Source organism: Poecilia formosa, unplaced genomic scaffold (assembly GCF_000485575.1).
Source record: "Poecilia formosa unplaced genomic scaffold, Poecilia_formosa-5.1.2 Scaffold282, whole genome shotgun sequence".
Classification (NCBI taxonomy): Eukaryota; Metazoa; Chordata; class Actinopteri; order Cyprinodontiformes; family Poeciliidae; genus Poecilia; species Poecilia formosa.
Window position 1 is genome coordinate 598,275 of NW_006800221.1, and position 16,735 is coordinate 615,009.

At 41.7% G+C, this 16,735-nt stretch overlaps 1 protein-coding gene across 1 annotated transcript in view; it reads left to right on the plus strand.

Moving 5' to 3' along the window:
- The first annotated feature begins 9,243 nt into the window (after positions 1 to 9,243).
- ntng2b (netrin g2b) overlaps positions 9,244 to 16,735 on the plus strand; it is an 89,247-nt gene continuing 81,755 nt past the window's right edge. The window contains exons 1-2 of the mRNA XM_016681487.1: positions 9,244 to 9,761; positions 10,879 to 11,668. Coding sequence (XP_016536973.1) covers positions 11,435 to 11,668 — 234 coding nt within the window. The 5' untranslated portion in view covers positions 9,244 to 9,761; positions 10,879 to 11,434. The remainder of the gene's footprint in view (positions 9,762 to 10,878; positions 11,669 to 16,735) is intronic.

Below are 16,735 nucleotides of genomic sequence, written 5' to 3' on the forward strand. Positions count from 1 at the left end.
ATCCTTTGGTTACCGCTAATTTTGAGGTTTGGCTTTTTCCGTGTAGCCGATCTGCCGCTGAAGAGTGAAACGCGCTAATTAGGTGCTGATGTAGTGACTGGGAAATCAATACGCGGCATCATTAAAAGGAATGAGTCAATAAAAGTTCAAAGAGTTACATCGGGATTGTTCAACCTTCCTTTGTCTGATATGGATATATTGTAAAACAAACAAATGTGTGTGGTCATATTGAGGTGTTGCTAAGGCAATAACCTCCTATGTCATAACTTATCCTCCAATATGTCTCACAAAATATACTGTGTTGCATTGGTACAGTCCTAAAGTCCTAAAATTAGTTTTCATGGACGACATTGATCTTAATGCAGTGCATCAAAGACATCAGTGATTATGTAGATGAAACAGTGAATCTATTTATTTTAATCCTTTTATTCTCTTTTTTGCCATTTAAAAAACTTAGAGCAGTGCATTGCAAAGTTTCAATGATATTTTTTAACCCTTAAATTGCGAACACAGACACTTTTTTCAACCATTTCTTAAAAAGATTTTTGAACGTATAAAAAGGCAGCGGGATTTCTGATACTCAAATATTACACTTCAGAACAAAAATATTACACTTCAGAACAATGTTTCTTTAAAACATTATTATTTGGGACTGAAAGGGTCGATACAGTGGACACCCAAATATTGGAGGATTCACTTACTATCTACTTTTTCTATTATTTTGTAAAAGTAAATCCAAATCATTCACAGAAAAAAAAAAAATCTGTTCACAGATACTCAAAAGAAAATGCAGCTTGGGAAGATGAAATCCCATTTTTCTTGGAGGTGATTGGCTATTCTCACAAAAGGGGAGATAAGGCATATGTATACTTATATATTTATCTAAACTATTCTGAATGAAACATGAACTGTCAAGTCCTTTGCAGCCTCTAACAGGTTTTCTTTATTTTACCTTATGGGGAGTCAGATCAGATTCCATGTTCTTGCTGAAAACATGTGTTGCCACTGCATGATTTTTCCACCACCATGTTTCACGGTGGGAATGGTGCGATCGGGGTGAGAAGAACGTCTCCTCCATCCACACGTTTAGCTTAGCTTAACACTAAATAAGGCGGTCGGCAATCTGTGAACACAGTTACTCGACAAAATGTCTAATTAAGCGAGTAATAACATCGCTTGACCCGACTTTGAACGAGGAGGGGCCCAACCGATTCACGGAGCGAGAGGACGAGCAAGATGTTACCTCTAGTGAGTGAAATGAACTTGCATGTGTGTGAAAGGCACCTTCAGAGGTTCTCATTCGCATCAAACGAGGAGGACAGAGAGAGGAGGTTCAGGTGGGCTCTGCGAAGCACCTGAACAAACACACACAACCTGCACATGGATTCACAATAAACACGTCTGCGATCACGGCACAATGTGAATGTGAACAGCGTCGCTTTTCACATTCGGCTCCACGAACAGACAGAGACGCCCACCGCAGCGGAAACCTTTCTTTGTGGAACCAGTGTGGTGCAGGACGCCGACTGAGTTCCCTACAAATGCTGTTGATCTCAGATTTAGCAGCTTGTCGTCCCTCATTACAAAGGAACTGAGAGGAACAGCAGTTTAGAAAGATGTATTATTTCTGTTGGTTTAAGCAAACCTTCTGGATTTTACCTCCCTTTTTCATCAGATCCCTATAGCAAGAAACTCTGAAACTTAGTAAAGATTTAGGAAGGGAAAAAAAGATAGGGGCAGTATTATGTATATTTCATGCACATTGATCTATTTTATAGAAACATCTATGTTATTTTCACAGTTTAAAATAAATTTGACTGTCTTCAGGACACCTTTAGGAAGTCGACTCAACATTGTTCCTCTATTACCCCTTGAATAGTGTTTTTTACAAGAGTTTCATTGAGACGCAGCTCATATACTGAACTCAGCAGAAGCACAGATCCACCAGGTGTTTGCTAATTGCTGCTGGCTGGTCGGAAGGAGCTGAGTGGAGTAGGGATCCTCTGTGAGGCAGAAGCTTGGAAGCTGCAGCTTCAGGGAGGAGCTGCATCTCGAAGGCGGAGCTACGTCCACCCAGGCGTTTTGCACAGCTGAATGGTTGCCACGGGAGATTAAAGGATTTCTCAAACATGCAAGAAGGAATAAAAGCAACACTCCATCTATGTTTAGGATGAAGGAATAACATTATAGACAATTTTATACAATGCTGTCTCTTTGAGAGTGGTATAATTGCTAGCAGAGGTAGAGTTGGATGTAAATGGCCTTAATCATGTGTCTGCATTTCAGTGTATTTAACTGTTTATGTTTTGTCCGAGATTTCTTGTTAAAATGGTTGTCAGGTGTGACGACTCCATTCATCTGGAGGGGGCAGATTTGGCCTCTTTGTTCCTTGTTGTAGACGCTCAGCATCTTTGGATAGGTTGTCAGCATTTTGGGATCACCTGGGTGTAACGTTCCCAGAATAAAATCTACCTTCCTGCAGTTTTTAGCGAGTTCACGGAGGAAAACTCACACACAACTTTAGCTTGATTTATTCTATATTTTAGCTCTTTTGACACACCTAGGCGGCTGAGGTAATTTCATAAGTTTTGATGTCAAACAACGACACGCCCAGCAAATACTAAAAGCATTTTTCAAATTAAGATTTTATTCATAGAGGAACAGAAGCTGTCCAGACCAACCTCAACTTGCATGGAAAAATGTTTTCTTCATATCTTGTTTGCCTTGGTCCTGCTGAAAAAAAAAAGAGTTCATATTTTCAAAAAAAAAACAACAAAAAAAACCATCTAAATTATCCACAATACTTTCAGAAAAATATTTTGTGGACTGATGATACAAAATGGAATCTCTTTTGGAAGGTGTGCATCCTATTAAATACGTTGTAAAACTAAGCAGCATTTTAGAGGAAAAACTGATTTAACTTGAAAACGCTTCCACCGTTTATTTGTTATATTTTTTTTAACTATTGTAACCCCTGATGTCTCAGTTGTTTCTCTGCCGACCAATAGGACAGAATTAGCGCGTGGCGAATTGTCATACCACTACTGCATTCGTTATCGCAGCTATTTTGACAAAACTGCAGATCTGTTTTGGATTATGTCAGACAATTCCACACGTCTCATGCACATAGTCTATGAAAACCTGCACACATATCAATTTTCCAGTGGAATTCAGTCCTATCAAGCATGCAGAGACACAGTAACACATTTTATTAAATTAGGTGCCTCATTCTGTGTGTAAAAATTATTGTTAATCAGAATTTATTACACCACTGTTGCGGCTTGGTGTTTTAGCATAGATCAAAACAGCAAAAAGATTATTAAATGATCTACTTTGCTATTCATAACCGGGAAGAAAATGTATCCTTCAACTTTCTGTAAGTCACCTAAACATATTCCCACCTTTACTGTGAATCTAATTGTTTAAACCTCTGGATACTTTTTAGATCTTTTATGCATTTGCCAATATTATGCTGGTGATTGACTTAAAATATTTGATATATCATACAATATTTCATTTTCCATAGACTCTTTCGTCATGAATCACTTAAAAACAAAAACAAATGGGGATCCACAGAGGGGTGAGAAGTTGAGTGTTCCTGTTTTTATAGCCTAATCAGATCATTTTCTGTTTGATTAGAAAAGACATTACTTAAATGTGCATCTAAAATGTTGCTGACGTACAAAGAGTAGTAAAAGGAGAGATCACATCTCCACAATAAAACTGAAATTTGTTCCCTCTTACACATAAAACGCCTAATTACCAAACTCCATCTCATATTAGAGATTTGATAGTTCCATCTCAGACTGCAGGTTTACTGGTGGCTAAAGTTTCTAAAAGTACAGGGTGATTTTCATTCACCTCTTTCGTAGAGCCGCGTAACACTGTTCACTTTTATGACTGGACTTTTTTTTTTTTTTCAATAAAAACTTTACTTAGTGTGTGTCCCCCCCAACCCCCCGCCGCCCCTACTGCATGTACGTGTGTTTTGGTACAGGCCAGCTATCTGGTCAAATTTATTTGACACAGTGAATAGATGAAATATTTCTGGACGTGCCCTGCTTGTTTGAAACCTTCCAAAAGTTTTACATTGATTTATGCTCGACAGAGACTCCTCCACCGCTTCACTCCGGCGCTGTCCTTTCAGCAAACAGAGAGCAGGAAAGAGAGATGAGTCCTGTCCTGAACCTTGTCCAAACTCTGCAGGTGGCCTCGATGAAGGGTATGCTTTTTTTTTTTTTATCAAGGTCTGCCAGCTAGGCTATCCTGACAGTCCCATCTTCTGCCAAAAATTCAAAGAGTGAGAGAGAAAGAGAGGAGAAGAACTGAGGAGTCTGGTCTGGTCTGGTCTGGTCTTGCGATACACTTTATGCAACTCTAAAGAGTAAATAAGAAGAAAACTTGATTAGAAGAGAAAACGTGTGTGCAGAATGGTCTTTTCTCCGACCATTCTGCACCCTGCGCAGTAATAGAGCAACACTGGGAAAGGAAATGAAGGCCGTGACGCATTGTTTTGGCGGCGCACTGTAATGCTTACAAGCCTGGACAGGTTGTTCTATTGTTATTGATGCTCTTATTTGGGTGGACATAATTTAATTCCAAGAAACAGTATCACTCATTCATCATGTCGGGGGTTGACATTTCAATCAGGCTTATCGATGGACAGTCAAGTGAATTTAGCAAAGTGTAAAATCACGCGCAGATGTAGATGGGCTGCAGTTGACTGAAAGTGATCATCTTGCAATGTTGGAGAAAACACGGCGCAGTCGTTCACACGAGTCGAGCCGAAACGCTGCCGGGCTCTCGCAGCCTACACGGATAATCTGCAGCCATTTGTGGAGAAAAACTGTTCAGGGCTTAATCATACCGAGTCACGTTTCGAGCCCGGCTGATGGTTCCTCTGACCACCGCTGAATCAGTGGTGAACTTTTGGCTTAAATCACGGGCACCGAGCTACCGAGGAGGAAATGTGACAGTTTGTTGCAAATGTTTCAAATTCTGCAAAGCGAGTGAAACCCAGGGCACCTTTTTGGAGGTTTAAAAGTGAAGGTGAGAGTGCTGCTGAGTCATTTTTTCTCAGCCTCCGACAACGACGCATGGTTTGTGCTTCATCTTTGACTCAGAGGCTGTTTGATAAGTTCAGTAGGAGCCTTTTTTCTTTTCTTTTCTTTTTTTTTTTTTGCCTGTTTCAGTGTGATAACAATTACAGGCCTGTGTTGCTACATATCAATTGCCTCTTATGGAAGCGAATGTCACATTTTCATTGTTCTATTGATCCCTGGAGGCGCCAGAGTTTGGGAGGGGTGTATTTCCATCTGGGCCTGCTGACAGTGATTGGAGACATGAGGTCTGTTAATACCCTCAACTTTGGGGAAAAAAATGGGTAAAAGCTCATCTAAATAAGGATGGGTCAAAATGACATAATTCAAAATGTAAAAAAAAAATCATCTCAATTCTGGGGTTAGGATAAATTGAAGTGTAGTCATTTTCTCGTCACATAAAATAAGTCTGACTCAGCAACAAGCAGAGGGAACCAATTCCCCGTTGACTGCACAAGCGTGTAAACAATAGGAAACGTGTTCAAGGCACAACTTGTGGATAGGTTACTTTTTATATATATATATATATCTTTGCTTCTGTACCTTTCCTTCCTGATGACACCCTGGGTGTCTGGCAATGTGGCTTATCAAAACCTGTCACTGGATGTGCAGCGCTGACAAAGAAAACAACTGCAGGAACATCCATCGTCTTCTGTTTATCCGATATCGGGGCAACAGGTCCAGCTAATTCTGGGTGGAAAAGTAAGGCTCAATAAAAACAAATATAATATAATTCTACTACTAATCCAAATATCAAGTATTAAATAACTAAACGATCCTGTGAACATGCATGTTAACATTTTGCATGTGAGATCAAACAGAATGAAGAAATTTGACTTTGTAAAACCTTTTTTGTCAGGTGCATACTTCTCTCTCAAGTATGCATTTCAAAGCACAATCAGTAGTTTTGCTTGTGGATATATTTTCAACTAGAAAGTCACTCAACACCTTCAACAGAAAGCTTAGTTTCACTTTTATGTTTGTATTACAGAAGATAAAATGCTGTGCTACTGTATTTTTAATTCTTCATTCTAAATATTGCGTCGTCTTAGATGGCACACCGACATGGATGTATTCTAGTATGAAATGGGGATTTCATTGTGTGACAAATTTGAAATTATAAGGTTAATTCACTGCTTTTCAATGTAACTATTTCACTATTCACCATAGAAGGCATGCTTTATTAAATACACAGAATTTTTTTTTTTTATATAATGAAAAGAAGACTTTATGATCTTGCATCTGGACTTGAGTAATAACCATTCATCTTGTTTGTTCTCCGCAATGTTGCATCTGCTTGGTTCGGCTTTATTATTCATATTCTGAACTTAATGGGTTTATAATCATGAAATGATTAGACTCACTCTCACCACCATCTTGGCTGCATTTTAAAAACCTTTAGGGGTCACGATGGTGAGCTGGAAAATGAAGCTGAAGTATTTAGCAGTTTTCCGGCTCGAAATGCAAGACATTTTGATTGTAGCGTTCTCACACCTGGCTCTCTCTCGTACAGGAAGCATAATTCAATTGTAGCATGCAAATTAATTATTCTCCAATAAGATGTTTGGACTGCGTTCACAAATCCGCAATGAAATCCTTCAGCACTCACAAATTTGAAGTGGCCGCTGCGTTTGCAGGTTGCACAGTTAAAACGTCCGTCGCCCGTTTCAAAGCAGACAATATACGAGTCTTCTGCGTCGTTGCACTTCCTCTCTGCTTCACGTTTTTGGCAAGTTTAATTTGAGAGTTAATTTACTTGCACGGCTGTTACATTGAGTTGAGCTAACTCAGAGATGTGTTATGGTGCAGTGTTATGACATCCGAGAAGCCGTAGAGGGAGCCGCGTCGTAAACGTCTGAAGAACAAGGGAACGTCTGAAAAAGGTATTGACTGAAAATAAGAAAAAAAAAAAAGCAGACAAAAACTAAATAAATACATTTTAACCAGTGCAATATTTAAAGAATAATAACCCCACAAATAATTAATCACAAATTTACTCAAATTTTTGGAAAGCAGGCTAAAAGATCTTAAAGAAGCACCTTACTGAGCACCAAGAAGAACCAAAGTAATTGACATATATCCATCTACAGCGGGTTACAAAGACAATTTAAGTCCAGACACCCCTCAGAGGCTTCTAACCCTGATTTCATTCTTAAGCTTGTGACCACAGGTGAGGGTAGGAACGTAGAAGACAGTAGACCGGACCTCTTCACCACGACAGATGGTTTCAACGCCCATATCACTTCAGACGCAGCACCAATCTGCCACAGTTTGGTGGGACTTTTCATAAATTATTCTGTGGACTGGCAAGTGACACTTCTTGAGATGCTTGAATCCCATTAAGCATTGTCTGAAGTTAACACAGCATTTCAGAAAGAGAGGATCATCTCGACATTCAGCTCGGAGGTGGTAGTATGGTGGTTTGGGCCGACTTTGCTGCTTCAGGACCTGGCTAACTTATTTTAGTTGCACTGATAAACTCTGTTCTCTATACCAGAAACGGGCAAAAAGCTTTTTTTTTTTTTTACCTTGAGCTGAAGTGCACTTCTTAAACACTAATTTCCAGTTAGGCACATCTGTAATTCATCAGAGCAATCATTTTTATGCAACATGTTTTATAGATAGTTTTTCTTCTTATTAACAAAATCTGCATGGAAAATTGCTTTATTGTTTACTGTATTGCAATTTTTGTTTCATATTACAAAAATTGTATACTTGGGGTCCAGTGGTGGTGCAGGGGTTAAGCACAAACCACATCTGGAGGCCTTAGTCCTCCATGCAGCCGTCACAGGTTCAATTCCCAGCCTGATGACCTTTGCTGCATGTCTTCCCCTTTCTCTCATTACCCACCTTCCTGTTAATTCACTATCAAATAAAGGCCACAAGAGTCAATAAAACCTTTTTTTCTTATTTCTAAATTGTATACTCGTATGTTGTAAATGACTATCAGAATAAAAAGCAAATGAGGCAAACACACCTGGCATTGCGTAAGGGTGGAAACTGCTTCCCACCACTTTTCCCCTTTGACCTCTACTATGGAAACAGCCCAAGACTGACCCAGATGTTCCTGAAAACTCAGTTTGATATCTATAATGCTTGTTCATAATCACATTCTTTCTTCCTTTTTTGCATGTTTGTTTCTTTCTTTCTTGACTCCTTTAGTTCTTTCTCTTATGTCTCTTTCTTTCTTTTCTCTTTCTCCCTTTCTTTAGGACCGCCTTATCCCAAGGCAAGTGGAAAAAATGGGGGTAGAAAACATGGACTGAAGCAAAGTCCACCTGAGTGTGTTGTTTCTGGTCAGTTCGCCCAATCAACAATTCCAGTGCCTCTTATCTGTTTCACTTCCATTTTAAACATGTAAGCTTTTGTTTTTGTAGAAATGCATTTAAATTTAAATGCAGATTATTTCTCAAGTTAGTGAAGTATCGTTGTCATATGACAACGATACTTCATACTTCAAATATATATATATTTTTGGTTCTAAATCTTGATTTTGGACACGCAGACTCATAATATGCCAGAAAATGAGCCAATATGATCGAAGTGTCAGAATTCCTCATGGAAAGTCACAAGAGGCGAAATCACAGTTTTCCCACAAATGAAACACCAGCGCGCAGCTTCCACAGAAGAGAGCAATGCACTCCAAAACTTTAACGCAGTCATTTAAAAAAAAAAGAAAAAAAAACTTATAAAAGAAAATATAAAGAACTCTTTAAACTATATAGACCATATTTTGTGGTCATTTCTTGTACAGCGTGATAAAGTAATTGAATTCAACTGTGAACTCTTCGTTTTAAATCCATATCATCCTTATTTTTCACCCCCCGGAACTATAGTTTTAAACTAACTACAGTCGTAATCTTGGATACACCTCCGTCTTCCCTCTCGGTCCTTCACACCGAGCCTGGTGCTGACCGGACCTGATGGGGGGGTGGGAGGGAGGGGGTAAGGACAGCTGAGAACAGCGGCGGACTCGCGAAGTTGCACCGCCCCGGTTCAGGCAGCTGGACTGGAGCAGATAGACGCTGAGATAGTGATTGAAAGTGATGGTAAAAGGATTTAGCCTCGGCATTAACACAGAGGGAGGGAGAGGGAGAGAGGGGGAGGGAGATAGGAAACAGAGAGAGAGGAAGAGAGAGAGAGAGAGAGAGACAGAGGGAGGAAAAGGAGGAGGGAGGGTGATATTTTCCATAAAGCCCTTTCCACCCCCCTCCCCTCCCTCTCTTTCTGCCCTTGAGCATCCCGGGTAAACCCGAAGCTTGTAAAGTGGGAAGAGGAGGAGGAGGGAAGGAGGAGGAGAGGGGGGGGCTGATCGGGGCGGGCTCAAGCCTTTCTTCAAACTCAATATTTTATACTTTTGATACTCCCTGACGGTGGAATTCATTCCTCTTTTCCCGGCCGATCCCAGATCTAGGACACCGCTGAGCCATCAGTGCGCAGCCATCTACGCTGGGATAAAAGAAAGATTAAAGAAAAAAAAAGTATCCGGCGGACTGCAAATAAGAATAATAATATATATATTTTTTAGAAAAAGCAACAAACAGCGCGCAGGGCAGATTGATATCGGGAGTACAGTGAGGAGACGGCGGCGGGGAGCGAGTACAGTGGATGATCGGAGCGGATTTATAGTGCTGACTGGCCTCAGAGAGACGCGTGTAAGAAGTAAGTGCTCTATCTGATCAAGCATTTCGCCACACGGTGCGTTTATCTTGCTGGACGGTATGTGCACGCGAAACGGAGCACTTACGGTTTTTAGTTTTTATTTTTCTGTCGGGACTGGACAGACGGCCTCTTTGAGCTTTAATTTGAATCAGTTAGAAAGAAAAGGCAGGCGAGTCAAGAAACAGTTTGTGTGTGGTGTGTGTGTGTGAGCGGTGCTGCACTGTCGGGTTCATAACTGTGGAAACTGACACACCCCTGAATAATCGGTGCCGGGGGAAAACCGCCTGGGCTACTTGTCAAGTGAACAAAGTCTGCATGGGTCGGGACGTGCTGTGCGTGGACCGGACTTCTGTCACAAGGCGGGTGAGGGTTCGGATTACAATCCCTGAAAATGACACAGATTAGAAGCGCAATCTGTGTCTCATTTATCAATGCTTGCGGGGAAAAAAAGAAAAAAATAATAATAGAGTTGGATTAAGTTATTAATGAGGCTGTACAACTTTTGGAGTTTCCGCTTAAAGTTGTGAAATAAGAATAGCTAAGAGGGGTTCTCTAATGCACCCGATGAACCTAAAGAAAACTTAACTTTCCCCCACCTTTACCCCCCTCCCACGGAGCCGCAAAAGATATTCTTCCAACTCCGCATTTTGGGCAAGCTCCAGTCAAATAATAATAATGATGACAATAATAATAATAATAATAATAATAATAATAATAATAATAAAAGGATGACCCAAATAGATGTTGACTGGTACTTTTTTACAGTGTAATCGTGGTTGCAACATCTGTAGCCCACTCTGCAGCACAAGAGGAATTACACGCACCGGGCAGCAGCACGTGTTTTTACGCACAAGATTAAGGAACACAGACAGGCGCTTTTTGGCGGGTTTTACTTGGCCAATAATTCTGAAACGCAGTGCACCGCAGGTTAGAGAGGACAACTTCAATTTTACACTCTCAGTGGAAACAAAGAAGTAGTGTGGCAAGTAGTTATGTGGCTATGATGAATTTCGTTCATAAAAACGTTTCCAGGCTGCAAAACAAGCAATGTCGGGAATAAATAATGTAATTCTATGTTGTTTTTTTAAATTAACTTTTCCTCCTATTGTACCCACAGCGCTCCAGATCTACAAGAGGAGCCCAGGCGGTCTGAGCCCCTTCAATGGATCTAGCCGGAGACACAGGCGCTGCTGTTTTTACGCCTTCCCCTTCCGGCGCCGCTGTTCCGCTGCAGGACCCCGCTCTCTGAAACATGGATTCCCGTGAGCATCTCCCACCCAACTCCCTACAACATTATGGTAAAAGTGCACACCGAGAGTCCTCTCTGTAGCGGCATCCGCCCATCCGTTCCCGTGGAAACCAGCCGTCCCGAGCAACAAACTTCTTCACCTCTGTCTCTCTCTCTCTCGTTTCTCCCCCGGGGGGACGTCAGTGTTTGTCAGGCGACGCTGAGTGAAAGCTGCATATCCCACCTGTCTCCTTTCACCTGAGGGATTCCAATCAAAAGCTAAAAGAGGCGAGTCCTTTTTTTAAAAAATAAAGTCGCAAGGTGGTCAAGGATGCTCAAGTTCTCCCTGTGATCACCCCTCCATGCGCTTTACCTCTCCTCTGAGCCGTGTGGCCCCCTCACCCTGTGCCGGACCCTGCTCCATACGCCACTCCCCAGGCCTGCCATGCTCCTCCGGGCTGCGTTGTTGCTGGCGCTGCTGCTGCTGCTGCTGCACTGTTTGGCCTCCGCCGTCGGCCAGTACAACATGTGCAAGTCCCTGGTGAGCACGGACGAGGGCTCGGTGTGGGAACATTACGCATGCCAGCCCAGTCCCGCGTCCATGAAGGACTACATGCGGATCAAGGTGGATCCTCCTGGAATCACGTGTGGAAATCCACCCGAGAGGTTCTGCACTCTGGTAGGTTGAGTCGTGCACCTGTGATTTTATCATTTGTTTCCTCAGTGTATCAATAAGTAAAGAGTGCCCTCAGACGTGCCAAACTTTGTGGTTAGTGACAGAGTGTGACGTTTTAGAGCTGGGAAACTTTTATTCAAGGTTGTGCCAGACAGGATTGAGACAATGTGAAGCTTGAGGGTGACACAAAGGATGAAAAGCAAGAAGTCAGAGCAAGACTGACACTTAAGTGTTTGACCTTGAAAAGACATTGACGTTTTTGCAACCTAACATGAACTTTATGAGCTAGAGTCAAACTCACATTTAGACTCATAGAAAGAGCCCCAAAGTCTTCCGGATCAAATGCAGACATCAGGACCTTTCACTTCCAAGGACACTACAGGATGAGCTGAGGGGGGAAAAAAAGAAAACTCGTTAAAATGTCTGCTAAAGCCTGCAGGCCAGTCCTGGCTAATGAAGGTATAATAGTTTGAAATAAAGGTAATAAAATCTCAATCATAAGGCTGCAATTAGGTTTCTCTTCCTTTCGGTGCTCAATGAGAAGTTTTCTATCTGAGCTTTGACTCACGTCTTGACTCATTGTGTGTGAGAGACGAGATTTTATTTTTTTTTTTCCTCAACAATCGACCCGCTGTCACTGAACGTCCACTCACTGGCGATGACCGCCGCAGAAGGCGCCAGACTTGTCTCCACGGCCGTGACTCAAAATCTCACAAACAGTGTTAGAACCGGTGTGTAGGACTGTCTATATCATGTTATATAATAATGCAATTCTGTTAACCATCTATTTCTTTTTTTTTTTTTTTTCTAAGTTAGAAGATATTTGCTACTTTGGGAGAATTTGCACCTCCTTCTGGCACAGGCTGATAATTAACATGTGAAGTGGTTTAAACAGGATAACGCGGTACCTCGGATACCTAACGGTTAATGACTTGTTTTAGCAGCGGAAGCCGCCGTTGTTTTTGAGTGAAACCTCTCCGCTGAAGAGATTAGATGGACCTGAGTGAGGCAAGAGGTGAAGTGATGCCTGCTGCCATAACGTATTGACGTCTGCCCCCTAATGGCCTGGGCCTGGAAACTTCTATAACTATGTTTCTGAGTGAGCGATGATGAAATATTGATGCAGTCCTTAATGGGCTTCCTTACAAGGGGTTGGCTGGCGACGCTTCAATCCCAAGGATCCTGAGTGTGCTGCACAGCTGATGAGACAGAAAGAAAGAAGGGTGATGGAGGGCGGGACAGGAAGGAGTCTGGGCTTAGTCAGCACTTTCTTGTGGGATGGGATGGGAGCTGTACGGCGGAAAGTTCTGGTTCCCGTAAGGTCATTTGTGGTTGTGGGGATTGAAACGGGTCCCAGACTGCTCTGATTAGGGGGGTTTTAGAGAGTAACGTTTACGTGAGAAATGAGAGACGTCAGCTTAATATTCCAAAATGCACTGACTACTTTTCTCAGAGAGGCTATTTTTTTCTGAAGCGTATAACCGTCCACTGAGCATGTGAGGCTTCCTTTGCCTCAAGTCTTCTGCAGCGAGACAAGTGTTAGTTCCCTGACTGCTTCCATTAGAGGCACCAAATTGGCATTGGCGATCATTTATTAATATGCACTAGGCGTGGACGATTATCAATAACGACATGCTGAATATTCGAAAAGCTTTAAAACTCCTAACTTTTCCTATCACGCTATTGCTACTGATTGTAGACATTTCATTTCAGTGCCCCTGAAAAGTGGCGGAGTGACCAGCATCACCGTCACCTGTGCAGGGCACAGAATAATGCAGCAAACCCCCTTCCCCCACCTGTTGCTAGGCACTGCTGGTTGAAAGAAGACTACTACACTTTTAATTTGGTCACAGAAAAGAATGAATGAATTCAAATGTGGAATATTTCTGAATGTGGCAAACAGGGACAATCATTTTAAAACTATGGCAGAGTGTTTGTTCTCCTTTTGTGTTCTGCAAAAAATTAACATTTACACCAAACTCTACATTATATTATAATAAATGTAACACTTAGTATGTTCGGTTTTTTCTTTTTTTTGCAACCTTTGGAAGCACTGATAGCAATGTGTATTAGAATTTCATCAAATTATGATTTTAGTGCTTGAACTAAAACATGCTCCATCGTGCAGTTCTCCGGCTATGTTACTGCACACTGCTGGTCAGCTTGCTGAGCAAGAGTTCTACACTTTTACACTAGTAATAGAGACAACATTCCCATCCTTGTGATATTTGTGCCACTCAACAAGGAGCAGAAAAGGAGAATGGTATTATTTTCTGTCATTGTGAGAGGTTCTGTTTAGTCCATTTAACAGAATATGCTTACAATAACTATTCACTTCCTGTTTTAACCCTTGTATGTCGAAATGGGATCCAACCGACCCCACACACCTAAAGCTTGTATCATTTTCCATAGTCCTCTACGTTTACCTCAGTCCTCGCACGCACAAGGGTTAAATTAAAACAAAAAAAAAATACATTTTTACTTTGCTGTTTCGTAGAAGAACCTCAAAACTGTGGCATTTGCTTTAGAGAAGCGTCTTTTTTTCCCCTCCTTTTTGCCATGCATAGTTTTAGCAGCTACACAGAAAAGTCAGTATCATATCTAATTGGTTTACTTTTTCAGTCACTCATTCAGCAACACCACAAATCAAGAGTAAAATTCTTCTCACTTGGCAATGTATATATTTATATATATATATAAAAAAGTCTTCATATCTCAACGCGCCGAGTCGTTCATCTATAAAAAGACTTGAGATAAGCTGCGGAAGATGCAAAGTACTTTTTCCCCTCCGTCTCTCACCCTACAGAACGAGTGTTACTACACACTCTGGGAGAATTCACTTTTTTTTTTAAAGCATAGTGGTTTCCATTGCTTCCATCACTTTACAGTAAGTTTTGCTTCTTCCTTCTCTATAGGGATCTATTTTTTTCCCCCTACTCCATTCATCTAACTCGTTTCTTGGGAATGCGGTATCGTGTCTGCACAGCCAACGCGGCCAGCATCATGTTGGCTTCTTTCAGCGTGACACGCTTCCAGCACTTTGAAAAAGATGCTACTGTCACCAGTGCTGCATGAGGAGCTTCAGTAGTTTTTTTTTTCTGTGTGTGTGTGTGTGTAGTTTCATTGTATAATCTACTATAGGGCTTGTAGGGAGTGATGGAGCAAAGATATGCAAGGCAAGAATGCTGCAGATAGGCAGCTAATGATGAGAAAGAGGTGGGCCAGATCAAAGCTGAAGCATAAAGACGAAACCCTTCTACTGTCCCGCAGAGGCACTCACAGCGCCTGTCTCAAAAATGCTGCATTTAGAAGGGTTTGGCTTTTGTTTGTTGCTGTGTTTTCTTTTTTGGAGGGGGGGGGGAGGTTTGAAACCAAACCTTCAATCAGCCATCTCCCTTGGGTGGAGAACAGAGAGCAGTCGAATGCTAATGGGAATGTGCATGTGTGTCGGAATGTGGCCTTAACAGGGACCGGTCGGGGTTTGAGAAACATGTGGACGAGTTGGCTGAGAGTGTGTGTTAGCATGTCTAAGGAAGACACAAAAACAACAACAACAACAAAAAAGCACACACACATATACACATGTACACCTTGCTGTTCCACAACACATTTGCCCATTTTAGAAGCTAGAAATCAGCCAGCTCTAAAAATAGACATGAGAGGAGAGAGGAGCCGCGCAGCAGCGGAAGGGGAGCATGCAGGAAGGGGAGAAAGATGGCAGCTGGTAGTGTGGATCAGTGCATCTCAGACTGGGCCTGTGGCCATAATTCAGGCTCACTGCCTGGTGTAGCCTTGCCAGACCCGGATGGCCTGCCCTGCCCAGCAGTGGCCCATCAAGGCCACACGAGAGGAAGGGCTGGGGAGGGGGCATCTAAATCCAGCAGAGGGCCAAATCTCGATGAACCTCCTTGGTGTAAACGATGGTCCAGGTGGCAGGTGTCCTGATAAAACTCGGCTGGGGGTGAACTTGGGTGCAGCAGGAGCTGGTCTCACGCTGCAAGGCATACAGTAATTGGCGAAGGGAACAGATAGTCGAGGAGAGCAGGCAGCGAGAGCGAACGTACAAACAACGGACATGGGGGAGGGTGCAGTGATGTAATGGTGTGGCTCGCTTTCCCATTAGGACACAGTTGAAAGTGATCCGAGAGCGTTTAGATGTGTTGGCAGAACGGGAGGATAGTTTTAAGTGAGATTTATCCTTCACTGAGGTGGTTCTAAGAGGGATTGGCTGCAGGCGCTTAAACAGCCTGAGGTGGACTTAGTAAACCACCTTATCAACCAACCAGGATCTCTGGACAGATACCTGTTTGAAGAGGAGGAAACGTATGTAGGAGCTACGAAACAATCTGAGCATGATTACAAGTGTGAGGGATTCGGTGACACAGACTGTCAACGCAAAGCTTTTTTTTTTTTTGAGCAGGCTGACATATTTCTGCTCCAGATGTCATAGCTGTAGATACTTAGCAAATAAATGCAAGATTTCTTTTAAAAATCATTGCTTGGAAACCCCCCCAGCCCCTCCCCCCAAAAAAACCTTTGTTGCAACTTTTTGATTTGAAGTGTTAAAAAGCCTCTGAAGGCTCTCATTCTTTGTTCTACTTGAGATTTCTTTTATTCCAAAAGGTTTTGCATTAGGTGGTTTAAAAAGAACATTAAACAAAGGAAAACGGGATGCCTTTAGCTTTATGAAAGCATTTGAATATACATATTTGTCAGAAACGTCCTTGTTTTGTTTTATGTTTGGTTTTAGTTTGCATGGCTCCATATCAGGAACTTCAGAACTAGGTTTAGACTTTTAAGCTCAACAGGAGAGTATTTAAGATTAATTCTGATAATTGAGAACTTTTTTTGTCTTTCTGTGTTCACTAAAGAACTTCAGTTCAATTATTTTAAAACAGTCATGTAATAAGTGTGTTTGAATAATTTAGAAACTGCTTTACTAAAGAAAGAAATGTTTCCTGGATAACAAGTGCACATGTACAGAACTAAATAATTTCTATTTTACTGTCATTCATGTACTGTATATTTATATTCATATTTTATATTGTATTTTATTTTATTCTGGAGTAA